The sequence below is a fragment of the Miniopterus natalensis genome, chromosome 6 (assembly GCF_054644295.1).
Source record: "Miniopterus natalensis isolate mMinNat1 chromosome 6, mMinNat1.hap1, whole genome shotgun sequence".
Classification (NCBI taxonomy): domain Eukaryota; kingdom Metazoa; phylum Chordata; class Mammalia; order Chiroptera; family Miniopteridae; genus Miniopterus; species Miniopterus natalensis.
In genome coordinates this window covers 37758086-37773271 of record NC_142086.1, presented here as the reverse complement: position 1 = coordinate 37773271, position 15186 = coordinate 37758086, and the positions used below count along the sequence as shown (strand labels likewise).

At 37.2% G+C, this 15186-nt stretch overlaps 1 protein-coding gene across 2 annotated transcripts in view; it reads right to left on the bottom strand.

The window, feature by feature from the left end:
* Positions 1-8863: 8863 nt before the first annotated feature.
* The window catches only part of ATP6V1A (ATPase H+ transporting V1 subunit A), a 48562-nt gene continuing 42239 nt past the window's right edge, over positions 8864-15186 (bottom strand). For both annotated transcript variants that reach the window (XM_016200230.2, XM_016200231.2), the window contains exons 13-15: positions 14675-14769; positions 12827-12998; positions 8864-10957 (exon numbers count right to left, since the gene is read on the bottom strand). In XM_016200230.2, coding sequence (XP_016055716.1) covers positions 10865-10957; positions 12827-12998; positions 14675-14769 — 360 coding nt within the window. In that variant the 3' untranslated portion in view covers positions 8864-10864. The remainder of the gene's footprint in view (positions 10958-12826; positions 12999-14674; positions 14770-15186) is intronic.

The following is a 15186-nucleotide window of genomic DNA, read 5'->3' as shown; positions in this document are numbered from 1 at the left end:
GAATGTGGTCATTATGTAAAGTATTTGAAAAAATATTTCAAAAATAATTTTTGTAATTTGAAACAAACTCAAACTTACAGAAAAGGTGCAGATATGTTACAATAATCTTTTCCCTGAAACATTTGAGAGCAAACGATATCAACATCGTCCCCTACCAACTCCAGATACTTTAGTGAATAATTTCCTACATACAAAGATGTTCCCCTAATATGTAAATAAATTTTAAAATATTAAAAAAACAATATGACCAACAAAATGGGTAAATTAACATTGGATCCCTACCTTCTAATTCTCACACCCTGTTAAAGTTCCACCAATTACCCCAATAATGTCCTTTATAGCAAGAGGATCTAGCCCCAAATCACATTACAATTAGTTGCCATATCTTCTTCAGTGTGTTATATTAAGTGCTGTCCCCTTCACAGACGCCCTCGCTCCTCATCTATCCCACCTTAACACGCCCTGCCGAGCCATCACAGTCCTCCTCACTCGGCTCAGGTTCTCAAACCCCTCTGAGTGCCACCCCTACCGAGACAAGGAGGTTATACACTGAGGGATGAGTGAGTTTAAAGGTCTCTGGGATGGCAGGGTGCCTGGTCTGCTTGAAAGGCAACAAGGGAGCCAGTGAGGACAGAGACACGTAAGCAAGGGGAAGAGCAGGGTAAATTAGATGAGCCAGGCAAGACAGATGAGGACAGGTCGGAGACTTTTAGGTATTGCAGACTCTGTTTTTTCCTCTGCATGAGATGGAAGCCAGGGGAGGTTTTTGAGAACTTGAGTGACATTATTTACATTATCAAAAGAAACTCTGGCTACTGTATTCTCCTGACTGATCGCCTTGCTTCTGTCTTTTCCCCTCACAGATAGTCAAAAGGGAGTCTGACCTGACATCCAGATAAGAAAGTCCCCTGCCTTGAGCTATTTTCGAGGCCTCCACTCTGGGCCTTCTCTGGCCACAACTTCCCTTTTTAGATCACACTCCAGATAGTCAGAACCCTGGAATTCCTAGCCCACACTTCCTCAAGTCCATTCCCAGGAACTTCAAAGTCTTCTTCCATGGCTTGGTTCTTCCAAGAGTGGGTAACATCGCTGGTGTGCACACCCTCAGCCTGTGGTGTTACCAACAGATGGCTGTCTGTGATGGGTGAGGACAGAGCTTGGACATGTAGACTGGGGTGTGCACAGGCATGAACACAGTGCTCCTGCAATGGGGAATGGAGCCAGAACAGGGAATAGAAGAAGAGGAGGTTGCAGGCTCAGTGGCTAGGAAAGCTATCTCCACATCACTTCCTTCCTGGCATAGAACTCTGAGGGGTCCAAGAATTCTAAAGTTGTACTGGTCTCTCATTTCTTTGTAGAGATATATTTGTCAAGACAAGAAAGTAAAAGACATTTAAGTTTTTGATTTACAATTTTTAAAAATGCATACAAATATGGGCATCCACTTGTATTCTTGGTCCAAGCTCCACAAATGCGAGAAGCGGGGCTTATAAAGGGGGAATAATAAAATCACAAAGAGCGATTCAAAGGCTGCTGCAGTAACTCAGATGAGATGATGATTTGGACCAGTGTGGTAGTGACAGTAGTGCTGAGAGATAGTCAGGCTCTGCATATACAGTATTTTGAAGGAAGAGTTAAAATGATTTTGTGGGTTGGATGTGTAGTAGTAAAGTTAAAGATAACTCTAAAGCTATTGGCCCGAACAACTGGAAGGATGAAGCTGAGATAAGAAAGCTTCAGGGAACAATTTGGAGAGCTATGAGTTTTAAAAATGTTAAGTTGGAGATGCCAATTAGACACCCAAGTGGAAATGGGGAGTGGGAAGTTATGTATATAAGCCTGAAGTTCAGAGGACATAAATTTGGGAATTATCAGAATAACAATGGTTTTTAAAGCTATGAAAATGGGTGAGATCACCAGGTGAGTAAATGTAGATAGTAAAAATATCCAATGACTTGTTCCTGGAACACTCCAAGATCTAGAAGTTGAGCAGATGAAGAGGAAACAGCAAAGACACTGAGAAGGAATGGTCAGTAAGACAGAGGGCTTCACCCTGAAGCCAAAGACAGTATTTCAAGGAGGGTGGAAAATCAAAGATGCCAAGTATTGCTGATCAGATAAGATGAGAAATGAGAATAGTTCCATGTTAGTCTGCATTTAGCAATCTGGATGTCCTTAGTGACCCTGAAATAACAATTTCAGTAGAGAGCAGATTCAAGAAAAAGGAAAAGAAATATAAGTCTGCATGTAGAAACAGCTAGTTGTAAATTTTGCTCTAAATGAGGCAGTGAATAGGAGGGTAGCTAGAGGGGGGGAGTAGCATCAAAAGAGGGTTTGCTGTTTTGCTTTGTTTTAAAATTTTTTGGTGTTTTTTTAAGATGGAAACAATAATAATAGCATGTTTGAATACTCATGGGGAACACTCGTGAGAGGTAAAATTACTGGTGTAGGAAAGGTAGGGAGTGAAGACCTTGAATGGGAAAAGGGGAAGGATCTAGTATGCAATTGGGTGAGCTGGCCTTGGAAAGGAACCTGAATTGTTCATTCTTAGTATCAAGAAACAAAATAGAGGCACAACTGCAGGTTGCAGGTACTTGAATAGATGTGATGAGGCAAGTCTCTTTTCTTCTCAGAAGTTCTCTTCTGGTTGCTTCAAAGCAGCCCCTGGCAGCCAGGAGGTGGCCTGGCACTCATAGCCAGGCCATGGTGTTCTGTTGAACATAAAAAATTTACGCCTGGCTGGCATGGCTCAGCGGCTGAGCACCAACCTATGATCCAGGGGATTGCGGTTTGATTCCTGGTCAGGGCACATGCCTGGGTTGTGGGGTTGATCCCCTGTAGGGGGCGTGCAGGAGGCAGCCGATCAATGACTCATCATTGATGTTTCTATCTCTCTCCCTCTCCCTTCCTCTCTCTGAAATCAGTAAAGACTTTTTTTTTAATTTCACATACCACCAAAGTTAAAAAAAAACAAAACTGCCACTCTGTGACCATGATAGAGCCAGACAAAAACCAAGGCCACACCATAATCATGTCTAAACAGAGACAAAAATATGGACATAGTTTAAACCATAAAAGTGACCTCATACCCCGTCCTGGCTAATGTGTGTGACTTCTGCTTCCTTCCCAACCACAACTTTAGCATCACTTTGCTCCTCCTACCTTCTAAATAAGATTAATTTATTAACACGCCCAATCTTAGAATCACTGCAGCCTTTGACAACATATAATCCAGGAGAAAGCCCCATTTCTTGAATCTTCTTCCCAAAATCAGCTAACACAAACCCCAATTCAATAGTAAATCCTTTCTCACACCCTTTAACTGAGACATCCCCGTGGTTCTCTGTGGTGTGCTTTCACCCTCGTTGCAACGAGTTAATAAATCTAACATTGTTCAACTACAGGTGTGTTTCTGATGGTCTTGGCTGAAGGGCATTGATATTTCTTAGTGAAATAGAATACAGCCTGAAAGTGAATATGTAGAAGTAGTTGGAAGTTCGAGGAGAAATTATGAAATACCATAGGAAAATGGATGGACAAATGTATTAGGGAAACAGTAGGATTGCTGGGCAACACCAGTTCCTAACTGAGATTCATGACATGTATTTGAAGTGAGAACACATTAATATATAAAGAGCTCCTAGATACTGATATGGAAAAACCACAATCAAGTAAAAAATTGATAAAGTATGTGTCAGAGAGTTCACAGAAAATGAAATACAAATGTCTCTTTAAAAAATATAAAAAGATGCTCAATTTTACTCTGAATATAGTAAATAGAAATTAAAACCATACTTAAGTGAAGCTAGCCTGCACAGTTATGTGTTTTTCTGTAGTTGCACAAGTGCAAGCAGACTGGGCAGCATTGGAAAGATAAAAAGGGGTCTAAGATAAAAGGTAACATTTCCTGGGAGAACAGGACGAGATCCAGTGAACAGAACAACTTTAGAGACTCGTACAAGCTAAGGATACATGTGAAGCAGAAGCTGGTGATGGGGTAAAGAGAGGTGCAAGCTGAGAGAGTTCCTACGTCTTTTACTAAAGGTATTGGGTTTCTAGATTTCATTAAACTGTGAATTATTTAAATCCACCTTGAGCCAATTTCTGAAATGCAATGCCTTATATTATCTAATGTAGCACTATAACCTATGGTGTTAAATAAATAAATATATCCAAATTGGACCCCTCCCCATCTCTTTGCCTTAACGATATCTATTAACCTCACAATGTGAGAATTGCTATTTTAAATAGAAATGCTTTGCTTTTACAAAGATATAAGCCAATGTTTGCTAGTAGATTGTTGATAGTGTAATTAAATTCAGAGGTCATCAAACATGTTAAGACAATGTTTTGCTTTATATAATATTCCTCCTGGAAATTAGACATATTTAGAAACTAATCTATTTTATTGAATCTAAAAGGCACAGGAGTATTTTTTTTTAATTTCTAGTAAGATCATTTTATAATTTAGCAATTATAATTCATGGATAAGTGCTTTAATTCTGCCTTCTAAAGATAAGAATAGAAATTGTGCTCATGGTGAGTAGAATCCAATGGTAAATAAATATAAATTGTAAACTATGTAGTATTTTTAATGTAGCTCTTTGTTGGAAACGGAGAAGAGAATACTAATGTCAGTGAGTATCTAGTGTGGACCCCACAATGGTGCATTTAAAACAAAGTACAACCCCTGGAAAATGGCTTCTCATGTGATTCAGATCCTAGAACTGAAGAAAGGCATAGAAGAAGATGTGGAATTTTCAAATCTCTCAAAATGAAGGTACAACTTGAAGGCCTTCTTTTAGTGAAAACTTCTCAGAACAAGATGCTTGTCTGAGCATATTCAACATGGCTGGAACAGCCAGAGTAGTTATTTCTGCTCAGTGAGTTTCTGTGGAAGAGAACATGGTGCAGGGGGAGGAGGTGGGTGGTAATGCTTCAGTCCCCTAGATGAGCCTGAGAAAGAGATTCCTGTGAAAGTGATTTATTGAGAGGTTCGGGTGAAACTTACAAGGGAGTGAGGGAAGGAGGAAGCACTGATGCGGATGCAGCTGAAGTCTGTCCTCAGCCTGATTCCACCGGGACCTCTAGAGCATGAAAGTCATTACATGCTTGTCTCACCTTGAGGCAGGAGGACTGGTCATCGATACCCTCATGGTGTCTTGGGACCACTGACAGGTGTGGGGGCAAAGAGCACTTAACCTTCCAGGCATTGCCAGATGTGGCACCTCCTATTGGTTTAGGACAACTTTCTGTGCGAATGTGCTGCGATGAGCTCTTAGCAGCACTCAACCTGAGGATGGATGAACTAGACAGGTAAGGGGCTATAGGCAGTTCACCAACAGGATCAAATACAGGTAATGTTTTTATTTGTGATCTTTTTAAATTTTATCCTAACACCTCACCATTTACTTCAATTGCATATTTTTAAATTGAATTTATTGAGGTGATACTGGTTAACTTCAATTGCGTATTTTAACTCCAAAATATTTTTCGTAGTCATTAAAAATTAAACTGCATTCTAATATTTAAACGCCTTTTTATTTAGCATCTGGGTTCCTTGTTACCTAATGATTTAGAAAAGCAAAATAAAAAGGTTAAATTGCTTTTCATAAAAGTCTTCCATTTAAATAAGGCATATAATTGGGTAGTTAAGGGGAAAGGCTTTTAGTAAAATAGATTTAAAGTCTGGCTCCAGGGTTCACCAGCTATATGATTGTTTGCAAGTTTCTTTTATGCTTCTCATCTGCTTCTTTACCTGGAAAAAAGAGGAATAATAACAAAAGTAACTCTTTCTTAGAGATGTTGCCAGGTTTAAAGAATACATGATAGGTTTCCATTTCCAGTTCTGGTAGTAAGGTGGGCCACATAACTGGATGAACCTTCCTACTAAGTATAACTCAAAAAGCATATTTTTCAAAAATCTTCTGTAAATCATCAGACAGCTAACAAGATAGTAAGAATTACCAGGCCAATGTCTAAGGAACCCAGAAAAAAATGAAGTAGTGAAGCTGTTTTTGCTCTGAATCTGGCCAAACCCTAAGGTTTTATTTTCAAGGTCTGGTGAGGAGAATGACAAGACAAAATCCCAATGGGAAAGTCTAATGGGAAACCACCTTCCCGTTAAGCTGGTAGTGAACTTGAAGAAAACCCATCCCACAGTCTCACCTGCAAGAGATTAGAAGGTGGGTTGAGGAGCACATACCTGAAAAATTGTAATTATAAATCAATCATACTTCTTTGCGGACCATACTCACACTACCTAGGGGTTCCAAAGACACTTCAAGCTACGAATTTAAAGCCATCCTGGAAGTCCTTTTTATAGAAGAATCCTCACTAATAAATACAGAAGAAATGAAAACACCCAATTAGAGCAACAAAAAGAGAAAAGAATTTTTAAAAATGAGGATAGTTGAAAGGACTTTTGGGACAACATGAAACGTAACAACATCCGCATCATAGGAGAACCAGGAGGAGAGCGCGAGCAGGGGATTGAGAACCTATTTGAAGAAATGACTGAAAACTTCCCTAACCTGGTGAAGGAAAAAGACACGGAAGTACAAACAAGAGCTCAAACAGAACCCACACCAAGACTCATCATAATTAAATCTGCAACAGTTAAAGACAAAGTGAGGATATTAAAAGCAGCAAGAGAAAGACCGTTAGTTACCAACAATGGAGCTTCCATAAGACTGTCTATTGACTTCTCAACAGAAACATTTCAGCCCAGAAGGAATTGGCACAAAATTCAACGTGATGAAAAGCAAGGACCTAGAACCAAGACTACTTTCCCTGACAAGGCTACCATTTAAAATTCACAGATATTACAATTGCAAAAGGAATTTTTATTTTCCCATTTCTTGCACCCCTATGCTCATTACAGCATTATTCAGTTGTCAAGACATGGAAACCACAGAAGTGTCCTTTGACAGATGATTGGATAAAGCAGCACATGTAGGGGGCGTGCAGGAGGCAGCCGGTCAATGACTCTCTCATCATTGATGCTTCTCTCTCTCTCCCTCTCCCTGCCTCTCTCTGAAAACATTACCAAACCAGTATTACAAGAAATGTTATAAACAATAAAATGGCAATAAATATGTACCTATCAATAATCACTTTAGCCCTGGCTGGGTGGATCAGTTGGTTGGAGTGCTGTCCAGTACACCAAAAAGGTTGTGGGTTCAATTTCCAGTCAAGGCACATACCTAGGTTGCCGGTTCCGTACCAGGTAGGGGCGTGTACAGGAGGCAACTGGGGTGTGTAACAGGAGGCAACTGATTGATGTTTCTCTCTCACATCAATGTTTCTCTCTCTCCCCGTTCCTCTCTAAAACAATAAAAACATATTTTTTAAATCTCTTTAAAAAGAGATGCTCTTAAAAAAAACAAAAAACTATTTTCAAACAATGTCCTGATCCTTTTAGAGGGTGCTTCCTTATTTTGCACAATGGCTTTTCAGTTACTAATTGAATGATGTCTCCCCACCCCTCACCCGTCTTTGCTTCTTAAGGAGCCTGAAGCACTTGCTAGTAGCACCCTGTATAAATCACCTTGGCTGTGACTACCATCTCAGTGCACACCAGTTTGCACCCATTTGCAGAGGGTTTTCTGTAGCTACCAGTGCCTGACCTACTTATGTGCATGTGCTGGGCATTGATTCTCCTTGTCTTTGTGGGGACAGCCTTCCATGGATGATTGACAGGAGCTGGCTGTCAATGACTGATGGAAGTACTCTAGCTCCCTTGCACCCCAGGTGGGATAACTAAGGTGCATATTCTTCACTTGCTCCTAGAACTCCATGGCAGGATTGTACTCAATAGTCCAAAGTACTGACTTGCTTGATAATGAACACTTTTATTGGCTTCCTTCAATTCTGTTGTAATTCTCCCCTACTCTACTGGTATTTCCTATGGTCACCTCCCAAATAAACCGCCTGCACTCAAATACTTACTGTTTTAGAGTCAACTTCTGGGGAAACTCAAACTACGAGGGAGCCCTTAGAATAACTTCAGAGGCATTTTATCACACCCCACTTGGGGAAGTTGGCTCCCTTCTTTGTGCTTATATTGTAGCAATACATTAAAACTAAGAAGATATTGGGATATTACCAAATGGACTAAAAATTACCCAAACATTCTGTAATAAGCTTTCCCATGAATTTTAAAATATTTTTCTACATGAACTTGGCATTCAATAGTAATAGAATTGTTCATTCCACACTTCATTTCCTTGGAAATTGTTAAAGATACATGTAAGAAAATAAAATATGTGCCAAGTAACATGTTGCTAGACTGAATTGTAATTTGGGTTGCAAAATCTGAATTACAAGGCTTTAGTTCACTTTACCAAAAACGAGTACCACTGATCTCTTTTAATTTACAAGTGTACTTTTACAAACCATTTACTTGTTCAATTTAAAACAATATTCAGAATGGTATAAGATTCTGTGTACTACATTTCCAAATCATAGTGTATGATTATAGGACTTTTTGCAATCTATAGTGAGGGCCCCAATTCGATAAGAGAGAAATAAAAAATTAAAAGTCATACTGAAAACGTCAAGTCAAAATATAAGGTGGCATGTTTTCTAGCAGATCTTGCCCCCCCCACACATACATTAAAAAATGTTAATTTAAATCCACTTTTTATTCTTTCATAGATTTTAACAATTATACACAACTTTTCACATAAAGAGAGTGAAATCTCAAGGATGAGAAGGCAATATATATGTTCTCTTCTATGCATTCTTTAGGATGGAAGGAAATTTCCAAAGGGTACAATTTGTGAGACTTAACACTGGAAAAACACATATGAAACTTATTTAACTGGCTCCACTTAGGACCAGGCACAGCACAATAAATACAGAATTGCATCATTTTTAAAAAACTGTTGCAAGTTTAAGGAAATATGATCAGTGACCAATCTGAAATTCTGTAACATATAGGTGAAGGGACACTTAAAATAAATATCTGAGCATAGTTTCTCTAGCATTTTTACACCCATACATCAACATTCTTAAAAAGGAGTATTTAGAACTACAAAAAACAAACTTGGTCAATCTTTCTTCATCATACCATTCATAACCATCACAATCCTGGTTTGCTGGTAAATTTAAAGTAGAAATAGAAAGCTTTTGAAATTCTTTTAATTTCCACTGGTCGTAGGGCTTCTGGGTAGGAGGCCACATTGGAAGCCAACTGATTAAGCAGCACCATTAAGTCCACATCTCAACAAATCATTGCAAAATTTTTATGTTTCAGTATTCTGAAAGGTTACAAAAAGTTGTATGGAAGAATACCTCTCCTGAACTGTTAAGAACTGCAATCTGCAAGGATTTAAACAAACTACAGCTGAATTCTCTACTGACTACACCTTTCCGTATCAGACCAGAAGAAATACATTACCTAAAAATTTAAATAACATATTAAGGCATAAAATAAATACTTTATTTATGCTTATTACATCTGGGTATTTGAGACTGTTAGACATGTTCACATGCCCTTTCCTCTCCTAAAGAGAAAGCAATGGTGCCAGCACTATTGGTCAGAGTTAATGGGAAACTGTTGCTCTCAGAGCTGTTCTGTGGTGTGCCTTATTGTACAAAAACAGAAACCATTATTTTATAACAAATACTTAAAAGACAGGAAGAAATGATCTTTTTCACATGACCTAGATTCTGCTATCGGCAGATATGAAAACCAATTTCATCCCTATTAAACTGAATGGAAATTATTATGCTGCTATGGCTATAGATATTCTGAGAACTCTTTTGAGCTAATGAATCAAAACTCACACGAAAGAATTATTTTCTATAATTAGTAAACTGTTCAAAACTTCAATAAGCAAACAAACATGCAAACACGTGACATGTCATTTTCTTATAAAAACATAATGCCACTCTGGTCCCAAGAATCACTACAGCCCAGCTGGTCCTTAAATGTGCAAACAGCCTTTAACTACTACTACATATCTTCTTTGTGACATTTTACTGCCCATCACACTGCCACATGATTCTTAGCAGCTCAGCCTTCTAAGATATTTGAGGAAAAGAAAGAGGGTGTGATATGGATCAAGTTCTCAGTGATTGTTCTAAATGTGATTTTAAAAAGAATTTTCTAGTAATGCAGAATAGTTCTTGATACTAAATTTTTCCTAGTGAAACCAAATAAGCTTTAACAAAACGATGTTAATCTCAATTTGACCATCTGGCTCCTTCTTCGCTTTTTAGAGGGTACTGATTCATATATTATGCTGAAGCCCTACAAGTGCCTATTTTAAAAACAGTATAGTTCCCAACAGTTTCCCACAAATATTCCTGATTTATGCTGGGGAAGCAATGCATAATTGAAACATTAATCATTCATATGTTATTAAAAAAGCAAGTATTTCCAGCAAAGAAGTTATTTAGCAAAATGCTAAGCTACAAATAACCTTGCCATGTAGATAGATATCAAGTCATTTCACAAAGTACCTGTCAAATGTATAGAAATCTGGCCTTTCATCCCAAATCCACTGCAAAGACAGCACATGCAGTAGTCCTATTTAAATTTAATGGTAATGAGGAAAGGGCAAACCTAGGACAAGGAGAGACGTCAGCCTACATACAAATATACAGTAGTGTAGCCATTGTATATCATAGTTACTACATTCACCACTTTGGAGAAAGGATCAGGGAGGTCTTTTGAACACTGGAACAAAGGAATGTTTGTTTTGTATAATACCTACCAAATAAACAGGGAAACAACACGCATAGGCACTAGTCTCAAAGCCGCACAATAAAGAAGCAAGGGGTTTGAGATGGGAAATTTAGGAAAATATACACATATGAGAGCTTGCTGAGAAAAAGGAGGGAAGATATCACAGTTCTAATCTTCAAGGCTACGGAATGCATTCTGCATGTCTTCAAGAAGTTGTGCATAGTCAGCCTTGATCTTTGCCTCACCGTCTTTCACTGGATCCTGTAAAGAGACATTACAGAATTCAATTTACCTTTGGAAAATAATTTTTAGAACATGTAGTAAGTTACTTATGTTTAATGTATTTTTAGTATTAAATTAATTGAAGTACACTGGTAAACAACAGGAAGGAGTGAAAATTATCTTTATTTCCCTTTTTTCCTTTAAGGGTAGAAATGTATAAATGGTGTGATACCTGAACCAAACAGAAAGACAAAATTTCAATATTGTATTTGACCTACTAACTATATTCAATGACCAATGGCTTTACCCTCAACAGAAGGCAAAATACTGGAAAATTATGCAGCATCACATATTAGATACATTTCACTGCATGTATATGATAGTTGGATTAACTAAGTCAAATTAGAATTTACTATTCAACATCTGAGAGTATCACATTGAGACAGGAAAGTAAAATTTCTAAAATAATCTTCAAATGCACCACATTAAAATCCCTATGGAAAGCAACTTAATTGAGGAACATGTATAAAAGACACCTTAAAATGTTTAAGCTCTCTGACACAATCATTCCACTCCTGGGAATCTATACTAGGAAAATTAACAAAACCAACTATATGGACAAAGCTGTCCATACCACAACTGGAAATTTCCTAAGTGCCTAAAAACAGTAATTACTCTCCAGCAACAAAACAATGCTTCAGAAGGCATTTAATGATATTAAAAAACAACTGTGAGCCCCCTGTGATGTGGCCCTGGCTGGTGGGGCTCAGTTGGCTGGGCAGTATGCCATACACCGAAAAGGTCACTGGTTCAATTCCTGGTCAGGGCACATGCCCAGGCTGAGGTTCAGTCTCTGGTCAGGGTGCATACGGAAGGCAACCGACCGATGTTTCTCTCGCTCTCCCTTCCTCTCTCTCTAAAAATCAAAAACATATATTTTTTTTAAAAAGCAACTGTGATGTCAATTTGATACAATATGCATGTAAACAGAAAAAAGATATCACCTTTAATCACACTACCAGAAATCACTGCTATTACATATTTTTTATCCTATTCCTAAAAATATTTTGAAAGTAAAAATTGAATCCAATTACATATAGAATTTCTTTACAACCTGATTTCCCCCCTCATTATACCATAAGCATTTCCCCATGTCTTTGAATATTCTTGGGGAAAAAGCTATTAATGCCTTCATAATATTCTTGTCATGATGCATACACCATGTTGTACTATTCACTCTTTGGTGACATTTAAGAAGTTTAACAAACAACCTTTACAAACACTGCCTTTACAATTATTCAAAGTGTGTGTATACTTTTTTGGGATACCCTGTATACATAAAACACACATTCAGAGAACCATCAATTTTTTAATAGGTGATTAGTAAATATACTTGAATATTATGACTTAGAAATAAATAAATATAATCCAACTAAAAAAAATATTTAAAAACAATATTGAGTCTCTACTGATAATTTCATTTAATTATCTATTTATGTCTGTGTACTTCCAAAGGAATTACAGTCCACTTGAAAGTTTAAAATATTATGTAATAGGACACTTAAAAGAAGTAAACAGCAGGAGTCATTTCAAATGAGCATAAGGGTTGGATGTTAATAGGCAGGTGAGGTAAGGTAATTGCTGCTCAGCAATTTTAGCACTAAATTGCCTGGCAGTTAAGACAAACGGGAGATGTACTGGCATTTATTTTAGACATGACAGTATAATTTTTAGCACTAGAATTCCTATTTGAACGTAACTTTGAGGTCTGTCCTGGTTTTCCATAACCTGAGCATGTGTGAAAATACTAAATGTAAGTTTCATACACCAAGTTTGGGACCCAAATAGTTAAAAAATTAAAAAGAAACATTTCCTTCTAAAAAAAGTTACAGCAGAAACTAAATATACCTTAAATTTCATGGAGGAAAGTTTATAGAGGATCTCCCCCATGTGCTCACGGATAATGGACCATGTGATTTTACTGTCACTCTGGGCAGTGGTTTCAACAGCTCTACGGGCCATATCATAAAATGCAATCATGTTGGACAGCATCCCTACTGTCTTATAGAAGGGGCAGAACCTAGGGTAAAAAAAGCCAAAACAATTAACAAAAACAAAATCCAAGGCAGGGTCATACTTAATATAAAACTTTATAAAATATGACAGCATTAGCTTCTTTATTTAAATATGCAGACTACTTGTATTTATTGGATGATATATAAGGAATGAAAAAAGAATAGTGGAAAAGACCAGTTTTTCGACAAAGATGTCTCAGAATATGGAATGGATAGTAGATGAAGAAATATATTCTTTTCTTATATTAAGGGTGATGTTTATTTTTCAAGAACAATAAAACAGTACTACTATAATCTAATCTCTTTGAGGATCTGGTTTTGTACAGTGCCGTTAAAAGGGTAACCCAAACGGTAAAATAACTGAGTTGTAAAGATTCCCTGGTGATAGAGAGCAGGTTCAAGTACAATGAATAAGAGAACAGGAAACAGCAATTTCCTGAAGTTAATACTAAGCCCTTTTCCACATTAAGGAGTTCATTTTCATTTACCCACATGCTGTAATATGAAGATATGCAAGCAAATATTCAACTGTGTTCACACATATTCTTATCAACTTTCTGACACATTAAAACACATTGGCATATATAATTTCATGCATACTCTCCACCACACTCTTTCCAAAGAGTTTCCCCCTTGTTGAGTTATCTTTGTGTGGATAATTGCTTAAGTTTCTGCTATACAGTAGATTGTTGAGCCTTACAGATTATATTGTCACATTTTCTGCTTGTCCTACATTTTGGAAATCCTTCTATTTGTTCAGTTCCCTCTCCAGTCTTATATAAGGCCAAATATAATTTGAGGGGGAAAAGCCAGCCTATGGTGAATGGACCAAATTATCAAAGTTTAAAGAAAATGGAAACTTTAAATAAGCCATGTTAATAGCAGATACAAAAATTTTTAAAAAAAGCACCGAGAAGTAGTACCAGGGGCTGGCAGGGCACCTATCAGGGACTTTGGTAGAAAGAAAAGAATAGACTCTTGTGAAATAAGGCAGGAAAGTAGAACATTCTTTAGGAAAAGAGTGGAGGAGACATGGGCAGTGCTAAGATGTAGTGGGAAAAGTTTCTGAAAGAGGCAATGATCCTCAGGATCTGCATACTAAGCTACAACTTAATCTAATTAAAGATGGTTAGGTAATGAGTTTTTTGCTTACTTGTTATAACTGGACAAGTGAGCAAAATCCAGACAAGGGGACATATTAGATTATTAGATGTCTGTCATGAAAATAAAAATGATTTTTAATGTACGCAGCTCCTCCTTCAAAACTCAATAGAGCCCTGCCAAGGTTGCAGGCTCGATCCCCAGTCAGGGCACACACAAGAATCAACCAATGAATGCATAAATAAGTGGAACAACAAATTGATGTTTCTCTTTCTTTCTCTCTCAAATCAATAAATAAAATTAAAAAAAAAAAATCAAAATTAAAACTTTTTTAAAAACCTCGATAGAAAATCCTCAAATAAAAAAGCAATAGCGGTACAGCATAGGGAATACAGTCAATATTATTGTACTAATTATGTATGGTGTCAGATGGGTACTAGAATTATCAAGGTGATCACTTTGTAAGCCATAAAAATGTCTAATCACTGGCTGTATATTTGAAGCTAATATAATATTGTATGTCAACCGTAATTGAAAAATAAAAAATAATTTAATAAAAAGGAATAGCAGGATAGGTTACCTGTCATAAGGAGTATATCCATTTTGTTGTAGGAAATCATCTTTGATAAGTTTGGCTACCTCCAAAGTGATTTTATCTGTTTCTGCTAGAGAAGCCTAGAAGAAAAAAATATACATAATTTTAGAAATTTACTTCCATAATGTGGGACCACGGTAGTAATCAACAAGCAAGCAGAAGTTATCTAACACACACAATCACCCACCATTTATAAATTCACTTCATAACTATTTTTTGATTGATGTTCTTTTTTATTGTAGTAAAAAACATAATGTAAACTTTATCATCACCATTTTTAAGTGTAGTTCAGTGGCATTGTGAAACAGATTTTCTTAACTTTTCACCTTGCAAATCCGAAACTCTACACCCATTAAACAACAACTCTCTCTTTTTCCTCCCCCCGCAGCCTCCGGTAACCACCATTCTACTTTCTTCTTGCTACAAATTTCACTACTTTAGATACCTTATATAAGCGGAATCATTCAGTATGTCTTTTTGTGACAAATACTTGTGTA